The 20328-nt window shown below is 41.7% G+C and overlaps 1 protein-coding gene across 3 annotated transcripts in view; it reads left to right on the top strand.

Moving 5' to 3' along the window:
* Positions 1-20328, top strand: part of Atp6v1h (ATPase H+ transporting V1 subunit H) — a 115117-nt gene that overhangs the window by 75390 nt on the left and 19399 nt on the right. For all 3 annotated transcript variants that reach the window (XM_052715405.1, XM_052715403.1, XM_052715404.1), the window contains 2 exons: positions 1172-1273; positions 15377-15490. In XM_052715405.1, coding sequence (XP_052571365.1) covers positions 1172-1273; positions 15377-15490 — 216 coding nt within the window. The remainder of the gene's footprint in view (positions 1-1171; positions 1274-15376; positions 15491-20328) is intronic.

The following is a 20328-nucleotide window of genomic DNA, read 5'->3' as shown; positions in this document are numbered from 1 at the left end:
ATAAGCCTGAATTACCGGCTGAGCATTTATAAGTAATATTAAGCCCCTGAGTCTGTTATTTAGGAAGTGGCTGCCAGGTATTTGGGAACTGGTGGATGAGAGAGAAATTTCCATCTACATATATTCCTAAATATAACCTGCTCAGTCTTTAATAATGTTACTTGCATGTTTGCTTTCAGGGCTGACTGTTTGGCATTGGACAACCATTTGGTGTGCTCTTCCCTGGGGAGGATTTTCTCTCCCATAGGGTCATCTCTTGAGCCCTCCATTAAATGATGATTTTTAGGGATAATAGTATTTGAGTAGCTTAAAGAAGTTAGAAGACTTAAAAAGTCTGTGTGTGTGTGTGTGTGTGTGTGTGTGTGTGTGTGTGTGTGTGTGTCTGTCTGTCTGTCTGTCTGTCTGTTTTAGGTTCTTTGCTGTGATAAAGACCATGACCTAGAACATACTGGGGAGAAAACTGATTTTTTCCTTTGTTAGGAGGTAACAGTTGCAGATAGCTTTTTGGTTAGGGGTAAGATTCCTTGTCTACTCCCACCTCTCATTGCTAGTTCCCTATCTTGCTTGTACCTGTGCAGGTCTTAAGTTGCTGCAGTCTCTGAGTTCATGTACATCAGTCCTGCTGTGTCTGGAAGACACTGTTTTCCTTGGAGTCACATCACTTCTGTTTCTTTCAGTATTTCCACCTTCTCTTCCTCATTGATTCCTGAGCCTTGAGGAGAGGGGTTTGATGAAGACATCACTTAGGGCTGAGTGTTCCAAAGTCTCTCAGTTTCTCTACATTGTCCAGTTATGGGTCTCTATTAATTTCAAAGTACTGCTAAAAGAAGCTTCTCTGATGTGGGTTGAGTGAGGCATTGATTTATGAGTATAGCAGTATGGTATTAGTGATTTTGCCATGTTCCCTTAGTAGAGTAATAGTAGTAGGTTTTCCCCTAGGCATATAACCTATCTAGTCTCAGGTTATGTTTGGGGACTTGTATGTAAATGGTATTGCTTATAAAACTCCGGGTAACCTATATATACCTACAGAGGTCTGAAAAGCACTAATGTAGACATAATGGTGAAATCCCTAGAATCTACTTTGAGTGAGATGTCTTTATTATAACTGTGTTATTTGTACTCCGTAGAAAAATACAAAGTTGATATTTCTGGGTTAAATTTATTTCAGAATCTTGACAAAACTTCTGGAGGTATCAGATGATCCACAAGTCTTAGCTGTTGCTGCTCATGATGTTGGAGAATATGTTCGGCATTATCCTCGGGGCAAACGGTAAAAGAAAAAGACAAACCTATGTTTCATTTTGGTTTCTTGAAACAATCCAAAGTTCTTTTCCAAATCAGAGTAGTTTGGTAGAGAAACTAATGAAGTAAATGAACTCAAAAATGAGTACTAAAAAAAAAATATAAATATATTTGCATTTATACTTTTGTGTAATTGTCACTTCAGAGTATTAGAAATTTCTCATTAAAAGTTTTCTTTGTTTGCAAACTTTAATTCTATAGCCATTTTGTGAATATTGTTTTTTCCCTGCTACTCATAATTATGGAAATGAATTAGAGGTTGTTACTGACTAGTTATAAAGCATAGAAGTAAATACAGTCTGTAAGGAAAAGTTATAGTAGATGTATTATAATATAATTTGCATTTCAAAATATTGAGGTTTGGTTATACAATTGAATGTACTTAGATACATTGACAACAAAACAATGGATATGTTTATTTGTCAAAGTAGAGTCTAAAGGCCTTCAGTACCTAGCATGTTCCCTGAACAAAAGCAAAAACATGTGATGTCCCCTGGTTTAGAACATCAGCAGAAAGTTCTCTAGCTTTCTGTTTGCATTCAGCAACTCAGAGCACTTCCTTATGTTAGATGCAGCTTCTGTATCTTTTTTCTCTTGTCCTCATTCTTTTCCTCACAAATAATCTTTTAAGATGTTGAGTAATCTTTCATATTATATCCATTTCACTGCAATCTTAGAAAATTGCTTTGGTATCTCACATGTGATGATGGTCTTTGGATGATAGGCTTAGCTTATTAAGGTAATCACAACTGCTAAGATATGTCATCATAAAATGATAGGAGTCATTACCAAAAATAATACTGTCTCATGTATTAGATACCCATAAAAAACAAGCAGTAGATATTTTCTGCTGGTTTAGTGAAAAGAGTCCCAGAAAAGACCTTGAATTTTTGAGAGTCCCAATTCAGGAAAAACAAAAAGGAGAGAGGTAATCAGTCACATGTCTGATTGGAAAGGTCTGGTTTCATACTTCCCAACCCTTCAGACAGACAGCCATCACTGTTTCTAACAGGTACCAACATGGAGTGCTGTTTACTCCTGTTTTATATGCTTGAGATTTTCTTTAAGAATTTTTCCCTTTTATTGAAAAAAAAAATCCTGATGACAGTTTCCTGTTTCTCTATTCCTATCAGTTCTTCCTCACTTTTCCTCCCATCTGGATCCACCCCTTTTCTCTCATTAGAAAGCTGACAGGCTTCTAAATGATAAGAATAAAATATAATAAGGTAAAATAGAAACTAACTTAGTAGAGTTGGACAGCACAAGCAAACAGAAGGAAGGAAGCCCAAGAGAAGGCACAGAAACAAAGACTTACTTGTTGATACACTCAGGAATCCCATAAAAACACTAAACTGGAAGCCATCATATATACACAAAGGACCTGGTGCAGACCCATGCAGGCTTTAGGCATGCTGCCTGGGTCTCAGTTCATTGGAGTTTTGATCATGTTGATTTAGAGGGCCTTGTTTTCTTAGTGTCCTCGGTATATTAGATTTTTGTTATTTTCATAGCTGCTTTTTTGGTTAGAAGGTACACTTTTAAATCTGTAGCCTGTTTTGTGGATTTACATAGAAAGCATAGCAGGCAGTTATTGCTTCCAAATTATAAATTTAATAATTGTCATTGGGCTGTGGGATTAAGTGACGGGGCATGTGCCTAGCAGAGCCCTCTGGTTTCCATCTCTAGCTCCCACCCCCTACAAAATGTCCTCAAGAAATTCAAATAGTAGATTGGTCATATTTACAGTTGTAACAGTTTCAATGCTAGGAACCCCTTCATCCACACAGCAATAACTTCTGCACATAACTAGTCCTTCACTAATAGTGGCATAATGAGTATTGTTCATTCCGTAGAACAGTGTGCCAGCAATTTGAGCTCCCTTTCAAGCTCTTTACAAGGGGTTAGTGTAAGCTGGCCAGTGGTGGCACATACCTTTAAACTCAGCACTTGAGAGGCAGAGGTAGTTGGATCTCAGTGAGTTCAAGGCCAGCCTGGTCTACAAAGCAGGTTCTAAGACAACCAGGACTGTTGCACAGAGAAACTCTGTCTCGAAACACCCCCCCCCCCAAAAAAAAAACCAAACAAACAAACAAAAAAAATGGGTTAGTGTAGCTTCAAAATCTGGAATGCTGACAAGTGTCTTTTAATTTTATTTTTCTTAAAACAACTCAGTATCAAAAATCACCCTCTTAAAGTTGAAGAAATCACTTAAGAAAGCATAATGTTCTGTCCCCACACTGTAGTTGGTCAAAATGGCAGCAACTCCCTTTCCAGAATTCTTTTTTTCCCAACATACCATTTTTTATTGATTATTTGAGAATTTCAAACATAATGCACCCCAGTCATAATGGCTTCCCGTTCCTCCCAGGTACCCCTTCTATCCCCCTCCCTCCCAAAAAAAAGAAAATTAAGCAAAAAATACCAAGTACAATTTGTGTTGCCCATATACTCATTGGAGCATGGTCAGACTCCCAGTGGCCAGCCCACTATAGATAGCTCAGTCTTTTCCCATTCCCCTGCCAGAAGACATCAACTGTGAAGAGCTACACTTCAGCCTCTTTGTCACAAATTTTAAGGACTTTCTTCAATGGCTTCTGGTCTGGACTGGCTTGTGGGTGGAAGGAGATGATGTTGTAGAAGCCTTCAGTACCACTGCAGTAGAAGCTTCCTTGCCCATAATAATAAGTTGACAGCATGGACCACAGACCTTATCATGGCCTCCAGTGGCAGCATGCACAACGGACATCCCCATGGCCTCTGGAAGATGAATCTTAGCATGGTTCTTGGTGGCATCATAGACCCCAGACCTCATCAAGGCCTCTAGTGGCAGCACAGACCTTAGACATTACCATGGCCCCTGGCCTCAGCATAGACCATAGACATCAACATGACCTCTGGTGGCAGCAGCGACCTCAAACACAGACATCAACATGGTCCCCTGTGGCAGTCCTGATCTTGGACATCAACACGGCCTCTGGCTCCCTCACAGGTGCACAGGTATCGATGTGGCCTCAGGTAGCAGCACAGACTGTCGCGTCCGCCTCGACCAGCAAGGAAGATGCGATGCCAGGCTCTTCTCCAAGCAGTTTATTCAGGAACCTTGAACAATCTTCTGACCCTGGGGAAAGCCATCTTCTTCTTCTCTCTCACTCTCTCTCTCACTCTCACTCTCACTCTCTCTCTCTCTCTCTCTCTCTCTCTCTCTCTCACTCTCTCTCTCTCTCTCACTCACTCTCTCTCTCTGATCTATTTCCTCTCCTCCGATCTTCCTCATCTCCTCCGATCTTCCATCTCCTATCTCCTCCGATCTCCTCCTGGGGAAAGCCAGCCCACGCCCTTTATAGCCACTGGGCAATCAACCCCGTAGTGCCACGTGGATAATGCCGATAGGGTCAGACATATGCAAGCAAGCCAGATTAGGTCCAGATGTGCAGAAGTAAGCCAGATTCTAGCCTTAGCCAAATAAGGAGCACCTGCCATCGGGAAGGCAGAAGCCAGACGCCGCGCCATCTTTGAGGCACGGCCGTGCACGGCTCTCTACAGTTCCCCCTTTATTGTTTTAAGCAGCAGGCAAGAGCAGAGGTCTAATCTCTGCCAAAAAACAACATTGGACATTGTACTGGTGTTAGTCCAGGTGTCATCCACCCAGAGAACACTTGACCCGTCTGATACCCTTTTTTGCAGAGGTGGGAATTAGGGCATCAACCCACATGCAATTAGACTTGCTCTTCTTGGGTTTTGCAATACAGCTAGACCCAAGTGCAGTGCACTAGCCTCACATCCTGCGCGATCAAGCTTTTAATGCGGCCAGCCAGGCCTGGGGAGACTCTCCAGCTTCTATGGCTGTAAAGGCTTGGATAATCATGGCTGCATTGTGCTGCTGAGAAACCCTTAAACAAACAATGGATGCACCACAGGCACATCAGGGAGACAAGTACCAGTAGGCCTGCCAGGGCACCTAATCCCGCCCACTCCTTCGATCATAATCAGGGCTATCAGGATCAGGCACATCAGCTTCCGGGGTGTCATCACGTCTCTCCGTCTGAGGGGCCCGTCGCACCAATCGTTCAGGTACCCAGATAGGGTCTAGCCGGTCCTGTGGGAAAACACAAACAGAACCTCGTGCCCATGTCAGCACGGGATCGGGGCCATGCCAGCTGCCCGTGAGGATATCTTTCCACTTCACCATGCCCTTCATAGGGCTGTGTGGATTATGATGCCTATCTGCTGAAGAACTTCCCGAGGCATCCAAATTCAAAAAATTTAAGGTGAATAATGCCAGAGAGAGTCTTTCTCTTGGGGTTCGGTCACGGCCTATTCCCCCTTTTTGTCTTTGAAGAATTTCTTTAAGGGACCGATGCGCACGCTCCACAATGCCTTGGCCTTGAGGATTACAAGGGAGACCGTGCGTTAACTGCACATCCATGCGCTGACAGAAGGAATTAAATTTCTGTCCTGTGTACGCCGGCCCATTATCAGCCTTTAATTGCTGAGGTTTTCCCCATGCTGCCCAGGCTTCCAGACAGTGGGAAATGACATTCAATGCTTTCTCCCCAGTCATAGGTGAGGCATGTATAATCCCTGAACAAGTATCCACAGAGACATGCACGTATTTGAGGCGCCCAAAGTCAGGGATATGTGTAACATCCATTTGCCAAACTTTTAAGGGACATAAACCACGGGGGTTAATTCCCAAACTAGCGGGATGATGAAAAATAACACATTGAGGACAATCCATGACTACTTGGCGCGCATCCGCACGGGAAAGGGAAAATTTAGCCTGCAACGTGCGTGCATTCATATGAAATTCTTTATGAAAATCAGAGGCTCGCTGTATAGCTGAAGCCATAAACATCCACACTTGTCGGGTACACTGATCTACTATGTCATTGCCTTTAGCTAAAGGACCAGGCAATCTTGTATGAGCACGAATGTGCTGAACGAAGAATGGATGTTTACGTAGCCAAATCAAACTTTGTAATTGCTGAAATAAGGAGCTCACAGAACTAGAGGGTTTAATCAGTCCTGCACATTCAAGATATTTCAAAGCATTAACAACATAGCAGGAATCTGATATCAAATTAAAAGGAAAAGGGCAAGCCCTAAAAACTTCTAAAACATTTTGCAGCTCCACCTGTTGCGGTGACCCTGGGGAAAATTGATGTATGACCGGTGTCCCATTATCCACCATATATGCTCCAGCACCAGTTTTAGAACCATCTGTAAAAATAGTGCTTGCTCCCACAATGGGTTGAGCGGCAGTCACTTTGGGAAACACTACCGGATGTTCCTTGAAAAAGGTTAACAAGGGATGTTTAGGGAAATGACAATCAATGGACCCTGAAAATGAACAACGTAATATGGCCCATGCATCTATTGTGGCAGTTAATATTCTAATTTGATTGCTATCGTATGACGTAATGAGTTCTTTGGGTGACACTCCAAAATGCTGCACACATAATAAGATTCCTTGTTGGGCAAGCTCTGCCACAGCAGTGGGATAATGCTGTATAGTTTGTGCAGGCAACAACTTTGGGTGAATCCACAACAGAGGTCCATCTTGCCATAAAATCCCTGTAGGCTGTAACAGGGTAGGCAATATGCATAAGCTAATCTTGTCTGGACTCTGTACTCTCGTAAGGAACGCCTTTTGTAGTCTATCTTCTACCTTCTGCAATGCATCCCTAGCCTCTTGAGTTAATACTCTTGGTGAATCCAAGGCCGGATCTCCATTTAAGATATCAAAAAGAGGCTTCAAATCATAGTTGGACATATGCAAACTCCCTTGGACCCAATTTATGTCTCCCAATAATTTTTGGAAATCATTAAGAGTACGAAGATGATCCTTCCTCAGCTCTACCATTTGTGGGACAACCTGATTAAAGGTTATATTAGAGCCTAAATAATGAGCGATCCATTCTTCTGAACCTTTTCTGGGGCAATGCAAAGACCTTTCTTTCTTAATGCTTCATTCAAGCAGGAATAAGCTTCCTCTAATATTCCTTCATCTTTTGCAGCAAGGAGGATATCATCCATATAATGAACACATCTTACTATGGGAAAATGCTGCTGCATGGGCGCCAGAGCTGCAGCCACATAGATCTGACACATAGTGGGGCTATTAGCCATGCCTTGAGGCAAGACCACCCACTCATATCTCTTATCAGGTTCCTCATGATTGATGGAAGGGAGAGTAAAGGCGAATCTGGCACTACAATCTTGAAATAAGGGAATGGAAAAGAAACAATCCTTTATATCCACGGCAATAATATGCCAGGAGGCTGGCAGAGCCGATAGAAGTGGTAGCCCTCGCTGCACTGGACCCATGACCTGCATCTGATTATTAATAGCCCTAAGGTCATGTAACAATCGCCACTTTCCAGATTTTTTTCTAATGACAAATATAGGTGTATTCCAAGGGGACACAGAGGGTCGTATATGTCCAGCCTCAAGCTGTTCTTTTACTAGCTCTTCTGCCGCTGATAACTTTTCAGAGGAAAGTGGCCACTGAGGTACCCATACCGGGTCCTCTGTTTTCCAGGAAATGGGAATTCCTTCCTCAGTGGCCCCTATGAAAAACCCAATCCCTGCCTAGGTGGTCTACTCTGCGCCTTGACTGGATCTTTTCTGCCTTGGAGAAACTTCCTCAAACCAAACCTAGGATGACATCCCATCTTCATCATAATTTCCTGAGACTCCTTAGAATAGTCGTTACTCAATTTGAATCCCATAGATTGCGTAAGATCCCTTCCCCAAAGGGACACTGGAAGCTCGAGGACGTAGGGTTCCATAACACCGAATGGCCCCCTTCATCCTGCCACTGTAATTGTCCTGCACTAATATCTGGTGAATTGGTATATCCTAGCCCTTGTAGAGTTTGAGAGGAGACTTGCACTGGCCACCCACGGGGCCAGTCTTTATGGGCAATGATGCTCCGATCTGCACCAGTGTCCAGGAGCCCCGTTATCTTGGTACCATTAATAGTTAATTGCAAGGTGGGTCTTTGATCTAAATCAAGGGACAGAAAAGTTAAATCTGTCCCCGTGGATCCGAAACCTTTATTTCCTCTGTTTCGATCAGCGACTGGATAGGACTCATGTAAACTGGGTAATAAAACTAGCTGTGCAATCCTATCACCTGGTGAAATGGCAGTAATTCCTTTTGGAGACTCAACTATAATTTTCACGATCCCAGTATAATCAGGATCAATCACTCCTGGGTGTACTTTAAGACCTCTTATGGTGGTGGAGGATCTTCCTATCAATAAACCCACCGTGCCCGGCTTCAAAGGGCCTTTAAAATCAGACTCCACTAATTGTACTCCCATCTGCGGAGTCAGTACAAGTCTGGTGGTGGCATGGAGGTCCAACCCTGCTGAGCCTGTAGTGGCTTTCCGTGGTTCCTCAGATGACGGAGGGTTGGGCACTGCTCCGGGTTCCCCCCTTGCTCCTGATTCTCCACTGCCCCATATATTTGCGGGCCCTGAGGCCGAGGGCACCGCTGTCTGTTTTTTGAAAGATTGCCCGTTGTTATAGGCTGACCATTTATGTCCTTGACTGACCTACACTCATTCGCCCAATGCTTCCCCTTTTTACACCTAGAACAAAGTCCAGGCCGTGTAGGGCGTTGACTCCTCCCTATTCCTTGGTTACCTTCTCCTTGAGGGCAGCTATGCTTGAGATGGCCCATTTTTCCACACTGAAAACATGTCCCAGTGTTCCCTCCTTTCTTGTTACTAAGTTGTATAACTGCAGCCGCAAGGCCTGCGTTAGTTAGAGGTCCCCCTAATTCTCTGCATACTTTCATCCATACTTCTAGACCTTTGTTCTTATAAGGGGTGATCGCAGTCTTGCATTCTTTGGTACACTGCTCATAAACTAGCTGCTTTATAAACAGCATCGCGGTATCTGGGTCCCCAAAGATTCTGCCTACAGCCTCGACCATGTGGGCCACAAAATCTGAAAAAGGTTCCATAGGTCCTTGAAGGATCTTAGTAAGGTTACTTATTAGGTAGGGATTTCCATGCCCTTGTTGCTAATTGATTTATCTGGTCATAAACCTGCTGTAGATATCCATTTTGTTGATTGGCAAATCAGCCTTGTCCCAGCAGCATGTCTACATCCCAAGCTGCTTGACCTCCACCTGCAGCCCTGTTAATCGCAGCTTGCTCACTGGCAAATTCTATCAAAAATGCCTTCCAGTCTAAATACTGTCCTGCGCTGAGACATGCTCGAGTAAGATTCATCCAATCGGATGGAGTCATGCAAAATCTGTGCAGAGCCTCCACTTGAGCAACAGTGTATGAGGCTGTGATGCCATAAGTCCGGACAGATTCCGCTAGAGACTTGATGACCTTAAAATCCAAAGGTTCATGGTATCTCTGTTGAGTCTGGGCATTGAGAAACACTGGGCAAGCTAGGTGCATTTCAGTTCTAACCTGTCTCCAAACCTCCGGGTTAAAAGAATTCCCCATAGAGACAACTCTAGGCATGGAGGCAGATTCCAGATACGGTGGAGGAGCTGAGGGAGCGGCTCCACACTCAGACTCACATCCTTTAATTCTTTCTCTTTCTCCCTTGTTTCTACCCCTTTTCTTTCTTATTCTCACGCTCTGCAAGGTTTCACATAATGACTCTACATCATCAGAATCAGGGGAAGAGATAGGGGACTCAGAATGCTCTAGGTCCAAAAGGTCAGGATATAACCTTGTTTTTTCTTTCCCCTTTTTTGTTTTACTTCTGGTAGATGCTGCTCTAGCAGACATGGCCTTTTCTGATCTTTCCTCCTGCAACATTTCTAAGGCTGCCTGCCCATTGTCTACCGCATCGCTGCAGCGCTGGTCTTCGAGACACCCTCTCACTAATTTCCAAACTGGTCTAACCCCATGTTTAAGCGTCCCTTGTCCTGCATTGAAGTCTAGATCACGGCCCAACTTTTCCCAGGAAGCTACTGTGAGGCTTCCAGAAACTGCAAACCAGGGTGCCACGACATAACATTCCTCTAGAAATCTTTCCAAAGTACCCTTCTTAATCTCTAATTTCTTTGAAAGGAGCAGCTCGTTAAGAGCCAGAAAAATTAGGTGCGAAGAAGTTGCGCCCATGATACTAGCAGCACCTTTTCCTTCACCTACTTTCACTTTCTTTAATTTTCCTGCCCGCTTTTGTCACAGTTCCACTTAACCTTCCTGTCCGCTTTGGTCGCAGCTCCACTTAACTTTCACTGTCCGTTTTGGTCACGGCTCTACTTAATTTTCCCTGTCCGTTTTGGTCACGGCTCTACTTAATTTTCCCTGTCCGTTTTGGTCACGGCTCTACTTAATTTTCCCTGTCCGTTTTGGTCACGGCTCTACTTAATTTTCCCGCTTTTATCGTGGATCCCTGCCTTACCTGGGGACTTACCAGTGCACTTCCCTGACTGCGAAGAGTTCTGAGCCTTAAAAGGGTTCCCCGTACGGGCCACCATTTGTCGCGTCCGCCTCGACCAGCAAGGAAGACGCGATGCCAGGCTCTTCTCCAAGCAGTTTATTCAGGAACCTTGAACAATCTTCTGACCCCGGGGAAAGCCATCTTCTTCTTCTCTCTCACTCTCACTCTCACTCTCACTCTCTCTCTCTCTGATCTATTTCCTCTCCTCCGATCTTCCTCATCTCCTCCGATCTTCCATCTCCTATCTCCTCCGATCTTTCTCCTGGGGAAAGCCAGCCCACGCCCTTTATAGCCACTGGGCAATCAACCCCGTAGTGCCACGTGGATAATGCCGATAGGGTCAGACATATGCAAGAAAGCCAGATTAGGTCCAGGTGTGCGGAAGTAAGCCAGATCCTAGCCTTAGCCAAATAAGGAGCACCTGCCATCGGGAAGGCAGAAGCCAGACGCCGCGCCATCTTTGAGGCACGGCCATGCACGGCTCCCTACAACAGACCATGGATATCCACATGGACTCCAGCAACAAGAACCATAGACATTAGCATGGCCCCCAGACCAGGGACAGCAATATGGCCTCAGACATTAACATGGCCTCCGGCAGAAACACAAACCACGGACATCAACCTGGCCCCTGGTGGCAGCACAGTCCACAGGCATCAACATGGCCTCTGGTGGGAACATGGACCATGAATATTAACATGGTCCCTGGTGGTAAAATGGAGACCATGGACATGGACATGGCCTCTGTTGGCAGCGTGGATCATAGACTCCAACATGGCCTCCATCATTCAGCACCAACCATGGACCTCTGGTAGCAACATGGTCCATGGGCATCAATACAGCGTGCAGCGGACCATGGGCATTAGCATGACCCTGGTTGTAGCATGGACTATGTACAGTGACCAGGGGGGAGGGGCATCCCACTCCCACTTTTCCCCAGGGTATTCTTGAGCAGGAGCAGCAGGAAAGTATAGAGGGGGAAAGAAACAGAAAATACAGGAAAGCCTCGAGAGGGCCTGGATCCTAATCCATTGGGCCCGGCTGTTTCTGCCCTAGGGTTTTTAAAAGAATGCCAACAGGTGGAGCAAAAGACCTCTCCCCAGCAAGCCAAGTACAGACCATCTCATACACCTGGTACTCAGGCCCATGGTCTAATCATCCTCTTTATGCAGACCTGCTGGGTAAAGCCACTAGGAAACCTAAATGGGCTCCAACAAGTGACATGGCCTCCAGTGGCAGCAGGGACCATGAACATTTTTGAGGAGACCCAATTCAGAAAACGAACCATTTTCCATCTCAGACATCCTACCATTGCTCAGAGCCAGAGCAACTAGAAATACTTGTGGATATATGAGATTATTTTCAAAAATTTGGTAAATCACTATACACTGCCTGGAAACTGAAACACTGATGTCCAAGTCTTTGATATATATCTTCATTATATAACAGTGATTACCTGGTTCTATTCCTTATTGAAATCAGACTATAAACTTCTAAAAATGAGTATCTGATGAGGAAGAATGTTCACTAGTCAGCAGGGCATAATCAACCTGAGAGTGTTATCCAGTGAACTCATATTTGCTTTCATCAGGTAAATGGCTCTTCACACAAAGCTTAGCATAGCACATGCAAATAAATTATGCTTATCGTGGTACATTTTTTTATACAGTAAATCCAATTTATCTCATAAATTATAGTTATGGCCATTATAGATGCTCATTGTAGAAAACATGAAAACTGCAGAATTGAGAAGCAACAGCACCTTTAGCACCTTAGACACAGACAGCAACTTCCTCATATCTCTACGTCCTTTGGAAACTGGGCATGTCATAGCTCATGCTATAGCACTTTCTTTTACTTTGTTTTTTTAACTAGCGTGTTTGGGTTCTGAGTTTTCATTGTTGTGAAAACAGAATGAACCACTGTGCTTTTTGATTACTTTCTGCCATCCCCTGAAATAAACACAACAAGAAGATAAAATGTGAGAGTATTTAATGAGGTTTTAAAAACGTTATTACAATACAGACTAATTCAGACTCCCAACCAGTAGTATGTGAGAATATAATTATGACCCCCTTCCTGCAGTAGCAGCAAGTGTCACTGTTTCTTTTTAATCCATGTAGGAAGGCAAACATGGCATCTGTTGACTTTAACTTATATTTTAGTTATTTAACATAATTAGGAATGTCTGCTGTTGCATTGAAAATAAACATCATTAAAGCTTGCTATTTATATTATGTCAAACATTACAATTATATTAAATTATACTTATGTTAAATTACTCTATACTTTTTATCGTCCATTAGTGAGTAATAGTGAAAGCTGTTAAGTCATGGGTACTCCCTTGAGTGTTGGCTTTGTCCTGGGCAGTGCTCTGAGCATTGTTCCATGGAGCCTTTTCCTGAAACCTACACAAAGTGCTTTCTTCTACTACTTTTGTTCTCAGAAAAAAGCTTTTTGGTTAGAAACTTGTTAAAATCTTTAAATTACTTTTTTAAATGTAATGATGCTTTTCCTAATTATAAGTGAAACAGACTAATCCTCAAAGGTGTATTTGTGAGGAATACAGGAGATAAAATCGGCAATTAGTGCAGTGGCCTATATAAAAGAAGTTCTTGTGTTAGGATTATGCTCATCGGTTATATTCTACATGTAATATGGCAGCTTTCTGAAGTATATGCTGATTTTCATTGTTCGTGGATTCCAAAATAGTGAATTTGCTTACTTGCTAAAATTGCATCATTTAGAGCTCATGTAAATAATTGTGGTACTACTTCAGTCATTCATGAACATGTGTAGAGTCAAGGAAAACATTGAGTCCTCCTTGATAGATACATTCGAAGCTGAGGTAGAACGTGGCTGAGTTCTGCCTTCCTGTGCTCACTCTTCTACTACAAAGAAGTGTTTACATGGTCTGTTTGGTGCCATCCTTGCATCTTGTGTCTCCTTTTTTGTTTCTGAATTTTGCTGTTTAAGATAACTCACCAGTATGGTGCTGAAGTGCTGTGTAGGGTTCCAAGTTTAAGGGACTATGACACTTGAAGAAAATGCATGTGTCAGGTAAGCTGCTTTCAGGCTAGACTATATTTACTGTTGATCATGAGCTCAGGGCCCAGAGTACCTTTCTTAAAGAGTGGAGTCACTGAACTGGTCTAAATGGGGACAGTGATATTCAGGGTTTTGCAAAGATTGCTTTGATGACAGAGAGGAGTGTGGATTGAGCGGGAACAGCTCTTACTATTATTGGCCAAGCAGTAGGGCTTACTGCACTAAAGGACATGGACTTTGTGTCTTTGGATCATCACAGTGACTCTGTAAAGGATTATGCTTGTTTTCCGTATTTGGCAATTACTATAAATGACCAGCTGAATGTGGTATGTCTGGCTAATAGTGGAGCTGAGGTGACATAACAGATTACATTTCAGAGTACCATGCCTGACATACTGAAGGCACTTGATGTTTAATGTCTTGTTGTACTTCCAGCCTTCCCTTCCTGACTGGTCCAAGAAGCTTGTGAGGTTGTCTTAAAGCACCAAGTGTCCTATGGCATTAGGATGCCAATTGACATCGATAAATAGAAAACATAACCCACTGGACATCACTGGTAGATGAAGAATGGCCAGGCAAATCCATACTCCTGGGCTGTAGTTAAGAGACTGCAAAGCTGTATTTGTAATGATATTGTAGAGAGCAGATTCCTGATGTAAATGGCCATTTTAATGTACTGTTTGTGTCTGTACTAAGTGGACTGTAGGTTGTTGGGGATATGGTGTTGGAAGAGAAAGCAGTGTGATTGTCAGCTGTCTTTATGCTCCTCAAGTTTGACTTTCTTTTTTCCTGTATAGCATGTGACATATTCTGTCATTATGAGACAAAGAACAGCTTTCTTAAAATTAGGTCTTCTAGGAAATTAACATGAGTGCTCTTTATCCTCTGTCCTTTGCTATCTGAATCTAAACCCATGTCTATGAGATAATGTAATCACTAATGGACTTGATATTGATCTTGTGAAAATTAATTGGAATTCAGTACTGATTGCATGCCAGAAGTACTGGTTGTGAGTTAATACTCAGCTACCTAGAATTGAGTGATGTACCAAGGTAGATGATAGATTCAGAAATGAGTTATCATTCAGATTGAACACTAGGAATTGAAAGAAAGCATATTCAAATCTTTTAGATTGTGTATGTGTATTTGTCTATTGTTGTGATAAAACATGATGACCTTATAAAAGAAAGCACTTAATTGAGTTCACTGTTTCAGAGGATTAGAGGCCATGATCGTGTAGGGAAGGCATGACAGCAGGAACAGGTGAGGCCTCATATCCCCAAACCACAAGCTGGAGGCGGAGAGACAGTATATTGAAGTCTTTTGAAACCTCAATCCTGCCCCAGTGACACACTTCTTAATCTTTCCCAAATAGTTTCATCAGCTGCAAATTCATGAACCTGTATAGACTGTCCTCATTCAACCACCACAGTCTGTAATTCATTGAGAGTGATGTGAGATGTAATGCTAGCTTACTTCAGTTAGTTGTAACTTTGGTTTTGGAAATCCTTTGAGCTTTTGATATTTGGACTTTTCACTTGTGACCAGCATCAATTTGAAAGAAATGACATCTTCATGAAGTCTTTTCTGTTCTGCAGGGTTATTGAGCAGCTCGGTGGAAAGCAGCTGGTGATGAACCACATGCACCATGAAGACCAGCAGGTCCGCTACAATGCTCTGCTGGCCGTGCAGAAGCTCATGGTGCACAACTGGTATGTATGTCTTGGCATCTGTCTCACCTGGGCATTGCTCTGCTAGCTCTCTCATGTTTATTCTAAGAGCTTTTATGCAAATACTCCAGTGAATTATTGGTGATTTTAGACAAAAGTTTGTGCACATATTGCTAATACAGAGCAAAGACTCAATAATTTTAAAGAGATTGAACTGTGTTAGTGGTCTTAAGAAGGGTTCAAACTACTGATAGCAAAAATTGCTTCAGCTATAACTGAAAGGCTCTTGTGACTAAAACAAATGTAGGTTCCTTAGAGTTGAGTGGACCCAGCTGGACCGAAGAGTCCTCTCCAGTTCTGCAAGGTGTCTGAAGTGTAAGGTTAGCCGGACTTCATTGTACCAGTTCACAGGAAGACACTGGAAGCTTATTGATTGACTCAGATTCAGTGGTCATAGTTCGTTCATTACAGTGTTTTGCTTTTGAAATAGCCAGACTTATATTTTTTCCTGTCCTTTTATTTTTAAAACTGAGATTATTGACCTTTTTGTATTCCCTCTAAAGACTGAACATGATAGTGAGCCATTGGTGTACTTGTAGAGCAAGTGATGATTCCCTTTTGGAATAGCTAGTTTTAGCTGTTTGTTGGCTGTTCAATACTTGGAATAGACTTGAATCATACTGAAGAGTATTCTAGATCGAGACTATTTTTGTTAAAAGTACAGAGTATAAATATAAATCTCCTATAACTGATAGAAATGTGATCAGTATTTCCAAAGGAAAGAATTAATGGTACATTAGAACAGGGCAGTCACATATAGTACAGGAGAATATCTAGTTGTGCTGCTGTGACCTTGTGTATTAAATTTGACAGTCCTGCCATTAAGCATCTTTTCCATAAACATTGGCATCTGCACATACTTACAACAGTGTCTTTTTGAGTGTTTGCTTTGTCCCTGTTAAGTGCTGGGCTGAAGAGACTAGAAGTGGGTGCAACTTTACATAGGGCAGTTAGATAAGCTTCTCTGGATAGGCCAAGGTAAGCTGAGGTGACAGTGGTAAGGAGCCAGCTTTGCAGCGTGGTTATTGGGGTTAATTAGCATTTCAGGTGTAAGGATTGAGACAGGAAATGCAGGAAGCAACACTGAGCATGGCTTTTTTAAAGCATTGCAGGGAGAAAGGTTTCAGTACCTGGATAGTACTGAGGTATTACAGGGAGAGACTGGGTGCTGGAAATTCTCTTCAGGGCACAGGCAGCCCCCCAATAGAAAACTCTGGTGCTTTTTGTTTTTACTAAGACTAAAGATGAAACTTGAAGGTACAGAATAGGCACCAGTGAGAGGATCTATTTAGGGTACAGTTGCAGGGTGTCTTGTATTGTATGCTTATGTTTCAGGCTTAGAAGAATTTAAAACTATTGGAAAGTTTTCTTTTCTTTAAAGATTTATTCCCTTTTTTTTTTTTTTTTAATGTATATGAGTTTTACCTGCTTGTATGTGCATGCAGTGCCCACAGAGGCCAGAAGAGGGTGTCAGATCCCACAAACTGGAGCGACCATGGGTTGTGAGCTGCCATGTGGGTCCTGGGAAACCAGCCTGGGTCCTCTGAAAGTGCTCTTCCACTGGGGAGCCATCTTTCCAGCCTATTTGTGTTTTTGAGATAGGTCTCATTAAGGCTGATGGGTCTCATCAGGCTGGCCTGATACTCATTTTGTAAATCAGGCTGGCTTTGAATTTAGAAAGATCTACCTGCCTCTGCCTCACAAGTGCTGGGTTTAAAGGCGTGTGCTACCACATTTGATCTCATTGAAAGTTTGTTTTTGTTTTTGTTTTTGTTTTTAATTGGAGAATGCCAAGATTGGGTTTATATTTCAAAAAAAAAAAAAATCTTATTGGCTCCTTTGTGGAGAATGGATCACTGGATTAAGTTTGAAAACGAGGAGATTGTTTGGGTTAGTTTTGTTACTAGAGCTGGTGCTAGCAGTATAAGGTGGACTGAAGTGTTTCTACTTTTTCCTGTCTTTTGTGCAAGAAGTACATGGGCAAAGTAGGGGGCTCTCCAGAGTAGCTTTGGGTCAGCTCCATGAGTGGGTGAACAGTGAGTGTCACTAAGGCATGACTGCCTTTCCCTGGGTTCCTCCGCTTGTGTCATTGATAGTGAGTTAGGTTTCAATGTAAACCAGTAGTTTGGGAATTTCGTGTTTTGTATCTGGTTTATATGTCTTAAGGAATTAGTTTGACGAATGTTCACATTTAATACACTTGAAGGCTATTGTGACTATGAACTTACATTTATTTCCTAGATGTTTTTCTAAAGTTTCTGTTAAGATAAGTTTAATTTCGCCCTTTAAAAATAAAAATAATAATTAAGAAAAAACTATAGATGCCATAGTGGAATTCTTGTTTTAGTAATTAAAAAAATTACTTTTAATTGTTCTCCTATTAAATGTCCTCAGGCATAGTGTTTTTCTTCTCTTGTTTTTCTTTGGGGTAGGGGTGCTGTTTTTTCAAATGTTCATTTCTGACATGAAAAAAAACTATATGCAACAAAATGCTGACTTTATCCTTTGCCAATAGAGAAAATTTTTGGTTGAGGATTTTTGTTAAGTGAAGAAATTGAAGATTTTTTTCCCCTTGTGTATGGTATGTTGTTCATACCTGATTTATGTTTGTGACTCTATAGATAGACACTGGTTTGTGTCTCATCGACTAGCTGATGAGAATATCCCTTTTTCCTCCTTCCCCAGTATGTGACAGTCTATTTTTACTCTGGTGACTTGGAGCTTACTGTTAATATTTTCTGTACTTTCTTTATAGAAAGATTTTTATAGGAAGATCAGAATTCAGTTGGGACCTTTACATTTTTATGCAGCTTTTACTTTTTTTTTTGAGACAGGGATTTTCTTTGTAACCATCCTAGCTGTCCTGGAACTCACTATGGAGACCAGGCTGACCTCGAACTCACGGAGATCCACTTGCCTCTGCCTCCCCAAGTGTTGGGATCAAAGGCGAGCACCACCACTGCCTGGCGAAGCTTTTACATTTTCATGGATGTCTGTACCAGAGAATAAAAATTACTCAAGTAATGGAAATTTATTTCTATGTCAGATTAATGTAGACTAGAGGGTCATATGAAAAGTAAACCTTCTGCAAAAGCTTTCTCCAGTAGAAGAACAGTCTGGATGCATGTCTTGTTTTAGTGTCCATATGCATCATGGTTATAACTGCTGGTGCAGGCTGCCTTTCTGTTTACCTAAGATGTGGGGGAGTTTGCTTTGTTTTGTTTTTTGAGACAGGATTTCACTCTGTAAACTAGGGTAGTGTGGAACTTAAGTGTGTAGCTGAGACTGACTGGCCATGAACTTAGTGCTAGTCTGTCTGGTTCCACTCGCAAGTGCTGAGATTGCAGATATGAGCCTTCTTGCCTGGTAGGTTTTTTTGGTGGGGTGTGTTTTGTTTGTTTGTCTGTCTTTCTTCCTTTCTTCTTCTCCTCCTTCTCCTCTTCCTCCTCCTCCTCCTCCTCTTCCTCCTTCTTCTTCTTCTTCATCACTAAAATAGGTTCTTATGTTTTACATATTATGAAAATTTCTGGAAATTGTACACCAAGTAAAAACTTTGTTTCTGTAATAAATTAAAAAATTTTAAGTATAATTTCAAACTTGCATTTAAAGTGTAAATTAGATATTTATAAAATCATGGGATAGACCAGCCATGAATCTTGATTTAGAGTCCATTTTAAGAAGTTGAATTTTAAGTTTGTTAACAATGTAGATTTAGATTTGAGTTTATATAACATAGAATATAGAATTATGCATTATGTGAAAAAACTTAATTTTTTTTCAGTGTTTTGATAGATTTGGAAATTACTTCTTTGAAAGTCTTAGAAAAGCTAATTTTCCCCCTTCTATTTGACATCTATATGGAGTGGAGTGATGAATTACAAGATCCCCAAGTGTACATGGGAAGTAAGGAGGATTGTGTCCTTGGCTGGGGGCAAGAAGATGGTTGATATACACAGGAGCCCCTCAGCTCAGGAGCTTTGGTGCAGGCAGTCCTTACAGCTGACACCAGCACTTTAGAATCCTCCTCCACAGTCGTGCTTTTGATGCCACTGTGTTCTTTTCGGTAGTGGTGAGTTATGTAGACTTGGCAAAAATGTATAAACAATGAACATTGATTCTAGAGAACTTTAGTATCTACTGTTGTTCATACTTCCAGTTTAACATCATAAAATGTCATCATTTTTCTCCTACAGAATGATTTTAAATATAATCCTCTAATTCAGAAGCAACAGTGTGTGCATATGGACAGCTCAGGACTTCAGGAAAGAAACACTGAATTTTGTAGGTAGAGGATCTCCTGTAGAATTTTCTGTTTGTGTTTCTAGAGTATCTTCTAGCCTTTTCTCAAGCAGAATAAATTCTGAGTGTTTCTCTCTTTAGATCTTTTATATATGTAGGAAAATTAACAGAGCAAATTTACCAAGCCAAGGACTTTTTTCTCCTAATTATGTTGGCCTAGAACATTTTATTTATTATGTAAGCGGATAACCATAAAGACAGTGATTAAAATGGTTATGAACTGAAAAGGGAAAAGCCCTTAGATATTTGAACATTAGTAATCACGTTACCAAAGGATTCCATAGGATATTTTTTGGAATAAATTTTTATTCTTTGACAATTTAATATATGTATGTAATATATTTTGATCATATTCATCCTTGCATTCTCCTTTCTTATCTCCCTCCCACTTCTGAAACCTTTCTTTTTCTCAGCACATCCATATGACTTATTCAAACACTTATTTTTTAGAATTAACTTAGAAGCTATGGTTTCTTTTTGGGTACCTAGAGTTTTCTATGTTATCTTTATGACATTTTCAG

This window comes from Peromyscus californicus, unplaced genomic scaffold (assembly GCF_007827085.1).
Source record: "Peromyscus californicus insignis strain IS unplaced genomic scaffold, ASM782708v3 Scaffold_5__1_contigs__length_169319896, whole genome shotgun sequence".
NCBI classification, from domain to species: domain Eukaryota; kingdom Metazoa; phylum Chordata; class Mammalia; order Rodentia; family Cricetidae; genus Peromyscus; species Peromyscus californicus.
Note: the sequence above shows the minus strand (reverse complement) of the source record. Positions and strands in the feature narration are given on the sequence as shown.